A 14,005-nucleotide genomic window follows, 5' to 3' on the forward strand; every position below is an offset into this window, starting at 1 on the left:
ACCGATCCCTGCCATCTAGCACCAGCACCTCCAATGAAAATTGGTTTTCATCACCAAGTCTGGGTGGGTGCAGCTGTCGCTCCAGGCTGGCCGGCCACCTTGAAAGCTGAGGTCATGGCTCCGGGATTCCACCCTCTCTAGTTATCCCAGCTCACTTTCCGTGTTGCCCTGCTCCCGTTCATTTAATGACAAAGCACTTGTGCTGCTGCCATTGTACGCACGGGGTGGGGGGGTTCATTGCTGGTTTGTGAGACATGCAAGGACTCCTGCTGTGAGATGCACAGACGGTGGCAGAACTGGGAGTCAGGAGTCCTGGGTTCTGTTCCTCACACTGCCACGTGGGAACTTGGGCAAGCGATTTTATTGTTCTGTGCCTTGGTTTCCCCATGTGTAAAACACGCGGAGGAAGAGGGTTTAATGGTGCTGACCAACCTTTGGAAAGTGCTTTGAGATCATGCTAATGTGCAGTGTTGCTCTGTGCAGGGGGCCCACCAGGCCTGGGGGGGGGAGAAGATAATGGCCCTCCCTGTGGGTTGCCTGTAAGGAGGGTCTTATTAATCCCTCGGGGACTCACTCCCCTCTTGCTGAGAGGCTGGTGACCTGCAGATGGTCAACGAGTTCCCAGTGTCTCTGTGGGACCTAGCTCCTCCATTTCACCCCATAATGCGTAGCGCTCCAGGCCCCCAGTTCTCTGATGCCTCCTCTGCAAGAACGGCAGCACCAGCTTCTCTAATGATCAGCTCCATGCTGGCCTGTGCAGCGTGAGGCAGATGGCACAGGCTTCCCCCCCGCACACACAGCCTGGAAACTAGGGCATTTCCGGAGCTTGTCCTACATCCTCTCGTGCCTGGCCTTTGCTGGTCCCTCTCTCGGTTCTGCTCTCCCGTGTCTCCTCTGGGCAGGGAAGAACACAGGCCAAGCAGCCAGTCTGCATTGCAGTGTGGGACTGCACTGATACTGTTGTAATAAACCAGTCCCCAGAGACCCCTAGGACTCTCACTATTAAAAATCCCTCTCTCTCCTTGCTGCTGGAACACATTCCTGCTGCCACAGCAGCCCCTGCCCATGCTGTGGTTATGCACACACATGCCATAGCTCCGAGTCCTGCACATGGGCTGCCCCTTCCCACAAGCAGTGGTTCTGCTTTGTCCGTTTGTTCATCTGAACCTCTTCCGCTAGTTTCCTCTCTCCGGGTGGCAGCCTCGAACCCATGGTTTGTGGAGCCAAGTTGGCTCCTGCAGACACTCCCTTCACACAGCTGGCTTCCTTGCTGGGGTACCTCCTTCAGTGCCAGTGGCCTGGGGCACAGACTGAATCCCCTACCTCGCCCCGCTCCACGTTCTTTGCAAGTTGGGCTTCCCAAATTCTAAAGGAGGGCTTGCCGGAGCATTGCAGAGCAATGAAACCATTGCTAATATGACTGGTGAATGCTTAAGAGCGCTGGATGCACTGTGGAAGGGCCTAGATCTAGCCCATCTGTTAATTCAACAGCCAAACTTCCTTCTTTAGAGACCAAGGCCTAGATTCTCCCAGGTAGTTGGGTGCCCAATTCCCATTGATTCCAATGGAAGTTAGGAGCCTACATTCCTTTGAGCACCTGGGCCCAAGTCCTGTCACAAGGACCAATGTCTAAGGGTGATTGAATGGGAACTCCAGCTGTTTGTATCAAATCCTCCCAATCCACACATTCGCATAGAGCCCTGCCCTCCATTGCTCAGTGGCCTTTCAACAGTGATGAACTGTGGTCCTGTTCTCCTCTGGAAGGAACTGGCAGATAGGAGACAGAGAGTAGTTAGTCTGTAAGCATTTTATTTCTTATTGCACAGAAGCAATTGAAAGTGGGCTTGTATAGTGCACTTCTTATTTCTTTGTGTGTTTCTGCAACTAGTGTCTAACCTGCTTCCCTTTAAGTCAACCACAGACGGTGCAGTGTACAAAGGAGGATTTCAATAATTTCCTTTTGTAAAATGAAAAGGCATTTACAACTCTGAGTTTCCTACCTTACTGTACTTCTCCACGGTATAACAGAGCTCTAACTGTGTACATTCTTTATTGCATTTGTCCATCTATTGCACATATCGTAAATAAATGCACTTATTTGGAAAAGGGGCAGGTTTCTTTTATAATTCCAGTGTTTAAATGTGGCATTCTGCATGTATCACATTCTGCTATTGAAGCTATCATAACATAACATCATTGGTGGAGGCTCAGGTACTGGGTTTTGATTTCTTTCACATAAACATATTGCTAACGTGAGCTCCAGCTCAGAGGTGGGAGGGCACCCACCATCTAAGTAAAGGCTCCTCTTGTGAAAACAAAAATATAACTGACCACCTGGCAGGGAGAGCCTCCGAGTTCTCTTTGGTGGTCCATCTCCTCGCACGTCCCAGCCTCTGCTCTTCACTTCTCGCTCTTCTCGGCAGCAGCAGCAGCTTTCTCTGTGGGTTTGGCCTCTTTTGGGTCTGTGCTGGAGGACTTCTCCACTTTCTCTGCCTTGGGCTTGCTAGCTTTTGGCGCATCTTTGGGTGTCTCCACCTTGGGGGTCTCCTTGGTGTCTTTGCTGGGTTCTGTCTTGGCAGCCATTGACTCTTCTTTGGGTTTAGCTTCAGCTTTGGGTTTCTCCTCTTGGTCCATTTTGGGCTCAGCCTTCTCCTTTTTAGGTTCTTCCTTCTTTTCTTCAGACTTCTGTTTCTCAGGCTCCTTCTCTGCTGGTTTGCTGGGCTCCTTGGCCTTGGCTTCCTTTTCCTGAGGTTTAGGTTCAGGCTTCTGCTTAGCAGCTTTCTCCTCCATCTTCTCTTCTTTGGGTTTTGGTGCTGGTTTGGTCGGCTCCTTCTCCTTCACCTCTTTCTCTTCAGGCTTTACAACTTCCTTTTTCTTCTCCTCGGGGGCAGGGAGCTTTGGCTTGGCAGCTTTTTCCTTGTCATCTTCTTTGGGCTTCTCCTCTTCTTTCTTCTCTTCTACCTTAGGCTCAGGTTTGTGAGTCTCCTTGGCTGGGATTTCCTTTTTTGGCCCCTCCTCTTTCTTGCTGTCTTCCTTCTCCTCCACTTCCGGTTTGGCTGGGGCTTTCTCCTCTCTCTTTTTTGGCATCTCTTCTTTTATGGGCACCTTGGATTCTTTCTGGGGTGATTTGATCAATTCCTTTTGGGGGGTTATTTCTTTCTCTGGAGGCTTGGCCTCACCCTTCACAGGAGGCTTGGCCTTCTCTGGAGACTTGGCTTCTGGGGACTTGGCTTCCTCTTTGGTGGGAGATGCAGGCTTCTCCGGAGACTTGGCTTCCTCCTTGGTGGGAGATGCAGGCTTCTCCGGAGACTTGGCTTCCTCCTTGGTAGGAGATGCCGGCTTCTCCGGAGACTTGGCTTCCTCCTTGGTGGGAGATGCCGGCTTCTCCGGAGACTTGGCTTCCTCCTTGGTGGGGGATGCCGGCTTCTCCGGAGACTTGGCTTCCTCCTTGGTGGGGGATGCCGGCTTCTCCGGAGACTTGGCTTCCTCCTTGGTGGGGGATGCCGGCTTCTCCGGAGACTTGGCTTCCTCCTTGGTGGGGGATGCCGGCTTCTCCGGAGACTTGGCTTCCTCCTTGGTGGGGGATGCCGGCTTCTCTGGAGACTTGGCTTCTGGGGATTTAGCTTCCTCCTTCATTGGGGACCTGGCCTTCTTTGGAGACTTTGCCTCCTCCTTTTCTGGGGACTTGGCCTTTTCTTCTTCACCTTCCGCTACTTCCTCAGGTTCTTCCTTCTCTTTCTCCTTTGCCTCAGCTTCTTCCTCACCCTCCTCTCCAGCTTCCTCTTTCTTCTCGGCCTCCTCTTCCTCCGTTACCTCTTCGGTCACCTGGATTTCCTCTGTCTGCTTCTCCACAATCACGGTTTCCTTATCAGACTTCTCCATCACTTTGACTTTCTCCTCACGTTTCACCTTTATGTGGGTGGAAATGCTGGGGGGTTTAGGGGGTGTCTCAGGGAAGAGGAAAGGTCCGAGTCCAAACCCGATGCGGCATTCCTCTCCTTCCAACAGCTTTCTGTGAGAGAGACAGAGAAAGGAAGTCAGAGTCCACTTTGCAGTTCTGAAAATGTTACTAGTAAATCTTAACTTTGCTTTTGTGAACACTTGAGTCTGACCCAAGCCCACTGAACTCAATGGGAGTCTTTCAGTTAAGTCCTTAGGGCTTTGTATCAGGCCCTAAGGACTCCCTTGGGATCCTGGTTTCTCTTTGACATTCACCCTTCAGGCTCCTTGGAGGGGGGTGTATTTTGCTGTTCACAGTATTTTCCCCAATGGGGCTGGGGAGATCAGCTTGCTGTCCATACAAGCCTGCTGTAAGATTTCATCCCCTTGCCTCCACGTGCATGCTTTAGCTGGGGATAAGCCAAGGAGCCATGCAAAACCTGGGGGCCGGAGCAGCTTGATGCTTAAGATATTGGTTCCCTCCTGTCCTTGGGTAGGGCCATCTGCATACCCAAGTCTCTGTCTGCACTGCGGCTGGGAGGTGTAATTCCCAGCTTGGATAAACATCATATATACTAGCTCTGCTCAGCGAGATGAGGGTGGTGACTTGGCAGAACTGCCCAGGAGAGGCTGTTAAATGATTTAGGGACTCTGAAAGGAAGGCAGTGGGGGTGATGATATTGTTTAGTGAAAAGTCCCCTGTGCTGGTGTCTATTTTGTACGCTTAGCATTGGATAGTTCTAAAGAACTTGCTGAGAGCTGCCTCCATGAGCTCACCTCTACCCCTGCTTGTGGCTCTGTACCTGTAAGCAGCAATTTCTATATCCAGGGCCATCTTGACATTCAGCAGGTCCTGGTACTCGCGGAGCTGGGCTGCCATCTCCCACTTGGTGTTCCTCAGCTCGTTGTCCAGCTGCTGGATGGTTTCCTGGGGCAGAAACACAATTAGGGCTGTTTCCAGGCTGCACTGCCCCTGTTCCAGATTTCCACTTTCCACAAGCAAAGCAGAGACTGAGCTGCCACTGTGCACCTTGGGATACCATGGCATCCAGTGCTCATCTATCACTGCCGTTAGATCCTGCAATGCTAGCTTCAAGTGGATGCGCAATTCACTGGGCTCATTCTGCACTCAGATCATCACCTCTTTGCTAGGGCCAAGTTATCTCCAGATTCGCCAGGGACTGTTCCCTCTAATTTTTTACATCCATATGCAGAATGAATTGTCTTATGTGCACCAATAAGGAGGTGATGTGTGGCAGGAGTGGGGCCAAAGGGTTCAAAGTGTGGGAGGGGGCTCAGGGCTGGGGCAGAAGGTTGGGGGTGAGGGCTCTGGCTGGGGATGAAGGCTCTGGGGTGGGGCCGGGGATGAGGGGCTTGGGGTTTGCGGCAGGAAAAAAAGGACTCCCCCCAGCCCTCTCGCCCCACAGGCAGCAGCTCTGGGGGAGAGGTGCCTCTCCCTGTGGCAGCCCTACATGCCCCAAATTGCTCCCCTCCCACCCCCTACCTCTCTCGGCCTCTGCGGCTGCTGTGTGGCCCCACAACTTAGAAAGAACTATCCACCCCGTCTCCCCCATGTGGTGAGGAGCTGCTGTATTGGATTTGGCTTGTGATAGTCTAAGGAAAACATCAGGAGTCATATCCCATCCCACTGAGTCTCCCCACCTCTCAAAGAGCAGCAGTTCCCCTTTGGTGATAACTTGCGGTGCAACTGTCCCTAGTAGATCACAGCATGGTGCTAAATTCCCCAAGCCACAAAAGCAAGCCTGTTCTCATTCTTAGTGAGTGAACTGGCAGGGCATATTCTAGGACACAGCTGGTGATTCAGGGCTCCTCCTGTGACGAAGTGACTCAGCAGGGAGGGGGGAGTGTTGACCTGGGAATGTGCCCTGGGGATGGGAGACCTGAGAGCCTGTCACCTGAGCCAGGAGGGGGAGGGGGAGGTAACACCTCTGCCCGGGAATGTGAACAGAGGCTGCAGCAGGGAACCTGCTGGGTGGGGTTAGTTGGCAGTTTGGGAGGCTGGGGAGAGGAACACAGGGAACCCCAGGGCTGGGGTCTAAGCTCCCTGCTCCCCCAGAAGGACGTGATCGAGGGGTCCTGGTTGTACCCACAAGCTCTGTTGTGGACTGTGTTCCTGTTGTCCAATAAACCTTCTGTTTTACTGGCTGGCTGAGAGTCTCAGTGGATCCCAGGAAGAGGGGTGCAGGGCCTGGACTCCCCCACACTCTGCGACACCTCCCTTGAGCCATTCCACCATCAGGTGCTTAAACCCTGTATAGGGATGCAGAGGGATAGTTTGATGAGTCACTGTGGGGATAGTTCAGACTGGTCAAAACCTAAGAGGGTCTGGAGTGTCTCTCTGAGGCAGAGACTGGAACAGATGATGTTCTGCAGGGACAACCCTAGAAACAGCCAAGCCTGGGGAGAAAGCTTAGGCTAAAGTTTACAGTTTGGTGGTGTCTGAAGTACCAACAAAGCCGAGTCCCAGGAACGGGGTGGGCTTGGATTCTACCCAGTGCGTGTGTACTCTGCTCAAAGCCTGGAAGTAATTCCACCTTCCTACAGCTAGGCTGCCATGCCACTTCCCGCCCCCTGCATTTCTGGGAAGAGGGTTATACAGGCCTTGTCTGGCATGGGACACTGGCAGCTGGGTGATGTCCTCCGCTGTATGTTACCTGACAGGACAAGACATTAGCATGATGACGGTCTTCTATGTCCACTCTCTGCCTCTCTAAGGATTCCTTGGTCCCCTTGAGGGCTTCAAATTCGGTGACCTTGGACTGGAGCTGCCGGCGGTATTCTGAAATCTCCTCCTGAGCAGAGCGGATTGCATCTGTGTTCACCTTGGCAGCTTCTGACAACTTGTCCAGCCTCACTGCAGTGGTGGATGGAAAGAGAGAACTGGAGAGAGGAAAGAAGAGAGAGACTCTCTTCCTTCATTAGATAAATCCTATGCTGTTCTACGGCACCCTTCACTGTAGTGTCAGAGTGCCAGCCATTCAGTCCCACCTCCCTCCCAGCGGAGGTTCTCAGAGGGAGGAGGTATCCTGCAAAAACCTCCTGCAGCTCTGCATTTGTTCACATACCCAGCACTGCTTCTTTTAATTGCAAAGAGCTGTATCCTCGTCCCTGAAAGGCTAGGAGAAGCTAAGGTTGTCAGAAGACGACAATCTGCTGCAATCATTTACCTATGATGGGAGGAAATTCTCCAGTGCATCGGGTGGCCATACACCCCATTTTGGCCAGGACAGTCTCTTTTTATGCCCTGTTCCACCCGTCCTAACATTTTGACAAAACTGGGCATTTGTCTGGTTTGCTTTTCCCAACTGATCATCATGCAGGGGGACAAGTGGCAATGCCAGCTCTGTGCTGGAGGGAGGGCTAGGAGGAGCAGCTCATGCCAGCCAGCCCACCCCACATGCAGGGGGATGAGAGAGGCCTCGGGTGGCCCCATGCAGGGGCAGGTGGCGGGAGGGGGCGGCTTGGACCACCAGCCCCCCACATAGGGGGCAGGTTCAGAGGCCCAGCCCCCCATGCAGAGGGAAGGGGGGGTCTCAGGTAGGCAGTAGGGGGGCTCAGGTCAGCCCCAGGCACCAGTGAGGAGGGAGACCTCAGGCTGGTCCCCCGTGGGCTGGAGGCAGGAAGGGCTTGGGCAGCCCCACATGCAGGGGTGCGGTGGGGGGGCCCCCAGGGGGAGGGGGACCTCAGCCTGGCCCCATGCCAGTGGGAGGCAGGGAGGGCTTGGGCCAGCCCTGCACACAGCAGGGTGGGGGGGAGCCCTCAGGCCAGCCCAGGGGTGTCACCCTACCAATGTAAGCCTTACATTCAATCCACTCCTTTCTCTTGCAACATTGTCACAAAGCTGACTGCTTTAGAAAGCTGCCACAGAAGATGGAAGAGACCAGTTTGATCAGAAAATCCATCTCCCTGAAAGCACAAGTTACAGTCCTTCTCCTTCACACATTAAATGGCTATTGTACTTGAAATTAACCAAAAGGCCATGGAGAACCTTCCTGAGAGGAATCAAAGGGCTGAAGAGCTCAGAACTGGAGTAGCCTGATTAACATTCTTCTTGGAAACTTTTCCATCTTACCCAGCATCACAATTTTGCAAAGCAGGCGAGGAAAGCCAGCACGCGTCACCCTCAGCTGACACGCAATCCCAGGCTGGCCAGAAGACGTGCTGCAATGACACAGCATGCTTTCGGGGGCAGTTTGCTGCGGTTCCAGGCAGCTGGCGGGTCGTCTTCATTACAAGGCCCCTCCAAGAAGCTTGTTAATGGAGTGGGGCAGTCACTGTACTAGCAGATTGCCCAGATTCAATCCCCCCCTAATAGCATCAGAAAATAAAGGATTTGCACTCCGACTGGCAGGTTCAACCCCCACCAGTGTGAGCTAGCAGGCTGAATAGTGGGGCGATGGGCAGCCAGGACAGGGCACCTGAGTCTGAGACCCTTGCTCTGCGGCACTCCTGCCTGGCAAAGGCTAGGAGGGCTGCAGAAGGCTCCTCCTACTCTGGGTAAGAGGGTTGGGGGAGGTCAGGTTAGTCTGTTGCAATCTCCTGGCATCCAGAAGTGGCAGGGGTCTGAAGGAAGCTGCACCCAGCCCACATCTGGTGGGAAGATGATCGTGATACAGGGGCTCCAGAGTGGGGTAGCGGGGAAAATACAGAATCCCACACCCCCATGAACACCCCCTCTCCCCAGGTACACGGCCATGCCCAGAGCTGGGAGGGCACAGCGAGGCTCCTGTCCTGCCCTGGCAGCCGGCTGGAGCCAGGGTAACAGGGCTCTGCCATCGGGAGAGCACTGCAGAAGCAGGCAGGCCGATGTGAAGGGGCCTGGGGCAACCCCTTCCATGGGCGGGGTTGCTGCTGCGGGCGGATCCCGGCAGCCAGACAGCGGCGCTGGGCTGCTCGGGCCCACCGCCCCTCGCCTGGCTTTGGCGGCTCAGACGGCAGGCCCCGGGGCTGTAACCCCTCCGGACCAGGCTGTAGGTAACCAAGCCCCGCCTGGGCCTCGCCGGGGTTTGCACAGTGCGAGGCAGCTGCTAAGGGCTGTGATTTTTACTGACTGCGGCGGAGCCTGGAGGGCCCGTCTCGGGAGCCCGGGTCCGGGGCTGCAGCGCCTTCTGCCTCGGCTCCCATCCCTCCAGAGGGCGAGGTGGTGCCAGGCCTGCAGAAGGGCCAGGAGAGTCTGGGCGTTGGCACCGAGAGTCAGGCCAGTCTGCCGCTAGCTCCTGAGCCAAGCAGGCTGCGGGCCTTCCCGGGCAGGAGGCGGAGCCGGACTGCAAGGGGGGAAGCGGCTGCTCGCCGGTGCCCTGCCGCTGCTCCTCTCCCCGGGCGGGCAGCGCTGCGTTCCTCGGCCCGTGGGCAGCGTGCGGGCTGCCCCGCCCAGCCCCGGCCGGAGCTGTGAGGATGGCGGCGGGGAAGCCCCGGGGCAGAGGCTCCCCAAGATGTCTGGTCTCCCGCAGCGCGGCCCCGCAGCCCAGACAGGGACTGGGGCGCACACCCAGGCCGGGGCACCGGGGTCACCGGCAGGCGCACCGCAGCGCGAAGGCGCTGTCCCGGGTGCTGATCCCGCGCCGTGCCCGCCCAGGGGCGCTTTGCGATGGGGACGGGACAGCTCCCTCCAGGAAGGCCGGAGGCGCAGCTCGGCTCCGCAGCCGGCAGAGCTCCGGCGACCCCAGACCCTGGGGTGGATGGGGGGGGGGGGGAGATCCAACCAGCGGGGCGCGTCCCCACGCAGGCAGCCCCGGGGGCAGGGAGCTAGCAACCTCGCAAACCAGGGCCTGGCTTTGGGAGCCCCCAAGGGCACAACGCCACCTTGATGCCCCCCGGCCCCCAGCAGCGCGCCCTGACACAGGGCGTACAGGAGCCTTGGAACCCCGCCCGCCGCCGCCGGTCTCCAGGGCCGGTTCCTGCCTTGCCCCCCGGAGAAGCGCTCCGCCCGGGGAGCGACACGGGCGCGCTAACCCCTCTCCCCAGCGCAGAGCCAACCTGGGAACTAGGCGGGCGCCCGGGGCTGCTCTGTGGCGGTTAATCCGGGGGCAGGAGAGCAGCGGCAGCGTCCCGGGTCCGCATGGCCAGTGCGAGGAGGCCGATTGCGCAGCTCCAGCCCAGCCCTTCCCGAGGCGGTGGGTGCCGTGCTGGGTTATGCCTTACGGAGCTTGACTCACCTTGTAGGAGTTCGGGTTGTCCTGGCCTGACCCCCAGGAGCCTCCGCCCCCTGCAGCACCCCCCGGGAGTGCCTGGCAGGCCAGCGAGTTCTGGGCGGCTCTGGCCTTGGGCTGAGTTTGCGGCGGAACAGTCCTGACTCAGCCCAGACTGCGACGCCCGCTGCTCCCACCTCGTGCACATCCCTCCGGGACCGACACCCCCCACCCCCGCCCTGCTGCAGGGAGTGGGGCGCCCCAGCCTCCTGCGAACTATCGGGGCGAGTTCCCCAACGCCCCTTCCCTCCAGAGCAATGGGGATGCCGCTCCCCACCAGCTGCCTGGCCCCAAACCCCCCTCCCTCTCCCCTCCAGGCCGTGCAAAGGGGGTGCCTGCGCCCCACATTCCTCCTTCTTGGAGAGCTATGGGGGCTGGAGGTACCGTGTCCCCCGCCCCGCCCCGCAGCGCCAAGGGGTCTCCCCAGCCTCCTCCTCCGATACCGTGACCCCCGCCCCGCCCCGCCCCGGGTCTCCCCAGCCCCCTGCACGGGGGCGAGCCCCTCCCGGGCGCTCACCGCGGAACCACTCCTCGGACTGCAGCGTGTTCTGCACCGCGTGCCCCTCCAGCTGGGCCCGGATCTCCTTGAGGGCCGAGGTGACGTCGGGCTTGGCGGCGTCGCGGAGCTCGAGCGAGGCCTGGCTGCCCTGGATCTGCAGCAGCAGGTCGCTCACCTCCTCCTCGTGGACGCGGCGGAGGAAGAGCGCCTCGTCCTGCAGCGCCTGCGCCTTCTTCTCCAGCTCGCCCTTAGCCAGGCTCGACTCCTCCGTGTAGCGGCCCAGGGCGCGGGCGGCCGCCTCGGCCTCCTCCCGCTGCCGGGCCTCTTCGTCCAGCCGCTGCCGGAGGTGCTGGATGTCCTCCTCCAGCCGCTCCAGCTCCAGCTGCAGCTGCCCCTTCTCGCTGCCCAGCCGCACCACGGCGCCCCGCATCTCGCCGATCTCCCGCTCGCACAGCTCGCCCAGCGCCGAGCGCCCGGCCTGCTGCTGCCGCAGCGCCGCCGCCTCGCCCTCCAGCTGCCGGTTGCGCCCCTCCAGCTGCCGCACCTTGTCGATGTAGCCGGCGAAGCGCTCGTTGAGCGCCTGCAGCAGCTCCTTCTCCGAGCGGGCGCGCAGCTCGCCGTTCAGCGACTCCAGGCTCTCGGCCGACGAGCCCAGCTGGCTGTAGCCGCCCGCGCCTCGCCGGAGCGGGGAGGCGGCGGTGGAGCCGCGGGACCACGACTGCGAGTGGAAGCCGCTGGAGGCCAGCGAGCGGGCGCCGCTGCGGGCGCTCTCCTTGCGGAGCGAGCTGGCCCCGAAGAGCGCGTCCACGCTGTAGCTCAGCATGGTGCGGGCGAGGCGGGCCGGGGCACTGCGGCAGGCGAGGGGAGCTGCCGCTTATATAGGGCTCCCGGCGCACGGAGCCTCCTTACAGACACCGAGCCGGGGAGGGAGGGGGCCTCTCCTCCTCCCTCGCCCCCCCTCGCCGGCTGCGCCGCCCGTTCAGTGCGGGGGGGGGGGGGCGGGCGCGAAGGCAGGAGCCAAGTGCCAGGTGTATGGGCGGGGGGGGGGGAGGCGAGAGCCCCGAAAGGATCAGGAATTAGAAGATCCCCTGACCCCTTCCCACCAGGGGGATTCCCCACCGTGGCCCCAAAGGAGCAGGCGAACCCCAGGAGAAGAGAAGATCAGGAGTTAGAAAGACCCCCCCGCACACCTCCCTTTCCTCGCTGGCGAGATGAGGCGGGCAACCCCCCAAGAACACGGCCCCGCTCCTGACCCCGCCGCCAGCCAGATTCCCTTTGCGCTGGGGTGAGCGGGGCAGGGCGGGGACTTGGAGAGGCGACAGCTCGAAGGGACCAGGTGATGGGAGGGCGGCAGGTCCCCCGGCTCGGCCGCTCTCCGCTCCCTCCCCGGCGCGCTGCGGGGAGTCACCCCGCTGGGTTTTGCTGCGGTTGGCTAGAGGAGAGGCTGGTCAATCTCCCATCCCCAGCAGGGGCAGGGAGCTGAAGCTGTGCTGGGAGCTCTTCCCAGGCCCGCGCTCTTCTCTGTGGCTGGCTCGCTAGCCAGCTAAGCTCCGGCCTCCACCTCACCGGCAAACGCTTGGAAAGAAACCCGGGAGCCCCACCGAGCTAGAGCCTTGCGGGGAGAGAGTGGGGACAGGCGAGTCACTTTCCTGAAGGCGAGCAGGGGCCATCCCTGCTGCGCGGGGCCCGTTTCCCTCTAGGCAAGGGAACCGCGCAGGCTGATGACTTGCAAACTCGAATCACCCATGAGCCACCTGGAGCTGCCGCAGCCCGGCCCCGCCGGGGGAAGGAGCGGCTGCTGCAGAAACAGCAGAAAGACGCTCAGAGGACGCGCCAGGTCTCGAGAATGACACAGGCAAGGCCTGAAACGGGTTATTTCTCTCCCCTTTCTCCGGTGCTGCCGGGCCTATCTGTGCAGGTGTGTGCCTGCCGGCATGCCCTCTTCTGGGGGAAGGGCAGCCTCCTCAGGAGAGTTTGGGAGGGCGAAGCCCCTGGGTGGGCACCCAGAGCCATCTATCGCCTTACACCCCATCTCTGTCTGCATTTCTAACCCATCCACCCAGCCCGCCCGCAGCACCAGGCTACACATACAGACAACATCCCTCTTTCAGCCTGTGCTGAAACTAGGGGGGTTGAAGGGCTGTGGCTGGGTCCCTCCAGTCTTGTTTCCATGCTAGGAGGGAGAGCTCACTGCTTGGGTGCGGGGACTCTTGCATGATGCTTGTGAGCTCTCACAGCCAGGCTGTGACCACAGGCGAGTCCCCAGGGCAACATCATTGGCACACTGGGAGAGGAGGAGCCCTGAGGAAAGCAACTGAGGGTGAGCTTGGGGAGGGAGGGGGGGTTGGTTCCTTTCCCTTGTGCTGCATGCAGAGGGACTTTCTTTAAATAAGAGGGGAGCTGGGAGTGGGATTTTACTTCTAAGAATGTCACTGCTGAGCTGGTTTGACATGGGGTGGGGAGACCTCTGTCTATGGAACACGTATACCCCTGCTAGTCACAAATGTGCCTCAACCCTGGCCCAGGGGGGAAAAGAGTGGATCTTAGCTGCCAGAACCAGGCCTTGCTGCCGAGATAGCCAGCAACAGGGGACATTGTCTACAGCTCATTTCCATCGGATGGTGGCGTCTTTCAATCTCTACCCACTTGGACTAGGGGCCTACAAGTGCCAATCTTCCTTTACCACCTCTCTGAGCCCTTCAGACCCCTACATTGCTCAGCTGTTTGTTTTTCAATGACCTAACAAACACTAATTCACCCTTCCACTATCCAGATGGAGCTGAGCTGAACTTGCTTTACTCTTCCGTATTAGCCTCATTTCACAGATGAAGGAACTGAGGCACAGAAAGGTTGAAGCCAACATTTTCAAACCTGGATTGCTAAAGTCAGGTGCTACAATCTAATGTAGGTGGCTAAATAAGTGGCCTGATTGTCAGAGGCAAGGAGCAAACACATTTGATTTCAATGGTGCTGCAGGAGAATTTGCCCTAGGAATTTTACATTTACCTAGCAACTCCATTGTTGGTATGGTGTTGCCAATTTGACATTTCCTAGTCAAAAGGAGTTTGCCCACCACTTTTAAAGGCACTCTGCCTTCTCCGCCACTGACCTGCAGCTCCTTGGCAAGTGAGACAGCAATTTAATAACCCATTCAACATATACCGCAAACGTATGTAATGCCCGAGCGAAGCCACAAGAGGGAGGCAGAATGAAATTACTTGGCCAAGATGCTGGAGTTAGCACCCAGACTCTTGCAAAAAGGGCCCTGGACTATTTGCAAATCACAAATGGGCAGGCGCTTGGTTTTCTCTCTCACCTGCCTGGGACACTGGTTTATTACAGATACAGAAAGAAGAGC

At 58.3% G+C, this 14,005-nt stretch overlaps 1 protein-coding gene across 1 annotated transcript; it reads right to left on the reverse strand.

Moving 5' to 3' along the window:
* Positions 1 to 1,792: 1,792 nt before the first annotated feature.
* Positions 1,793 to 11,509, reverse strand: NEFH (neurofilament heavy chain). Its single transcript, XM_048821259.2, has 4 exons — positions 10,666 to 11,509; positions 6,615 to 6,814; positions 4,743 to 4,867; positions 1,793 to 4,012 (listed from the first exon to the last, which is right to left on the reverse strand). The coding sequence occupies exons 1-4, from the start codon at positions 11,468 to 11,470 to the stop codon at positions 2,401 to 2,403; spliced, it is 2,742 nt and encodes a 913-aa protein (XP_048677216.2). The 5' UTR covers positions 11,471 to 11,509; the 3' UTR covers positions 1,793 to 2,400.
* Between the last annotated feature and the right edge of the window lie 2,496 nt (positions 11,510 to 14,005).

Source organism: Caretta caretta, chromosome 15 (genome assembly GCF_965140235.1).
Source record: "Caretta caretta isolate rCarCar2 chromosome 15, rCarCar1.hap1, whole genome shotgun sequence".
Taxonomy (NCBI): Eukaryota; Metazoa; Chordata; order Testudines; family Cheloniidae; genus Caretta; species Caretta caretta.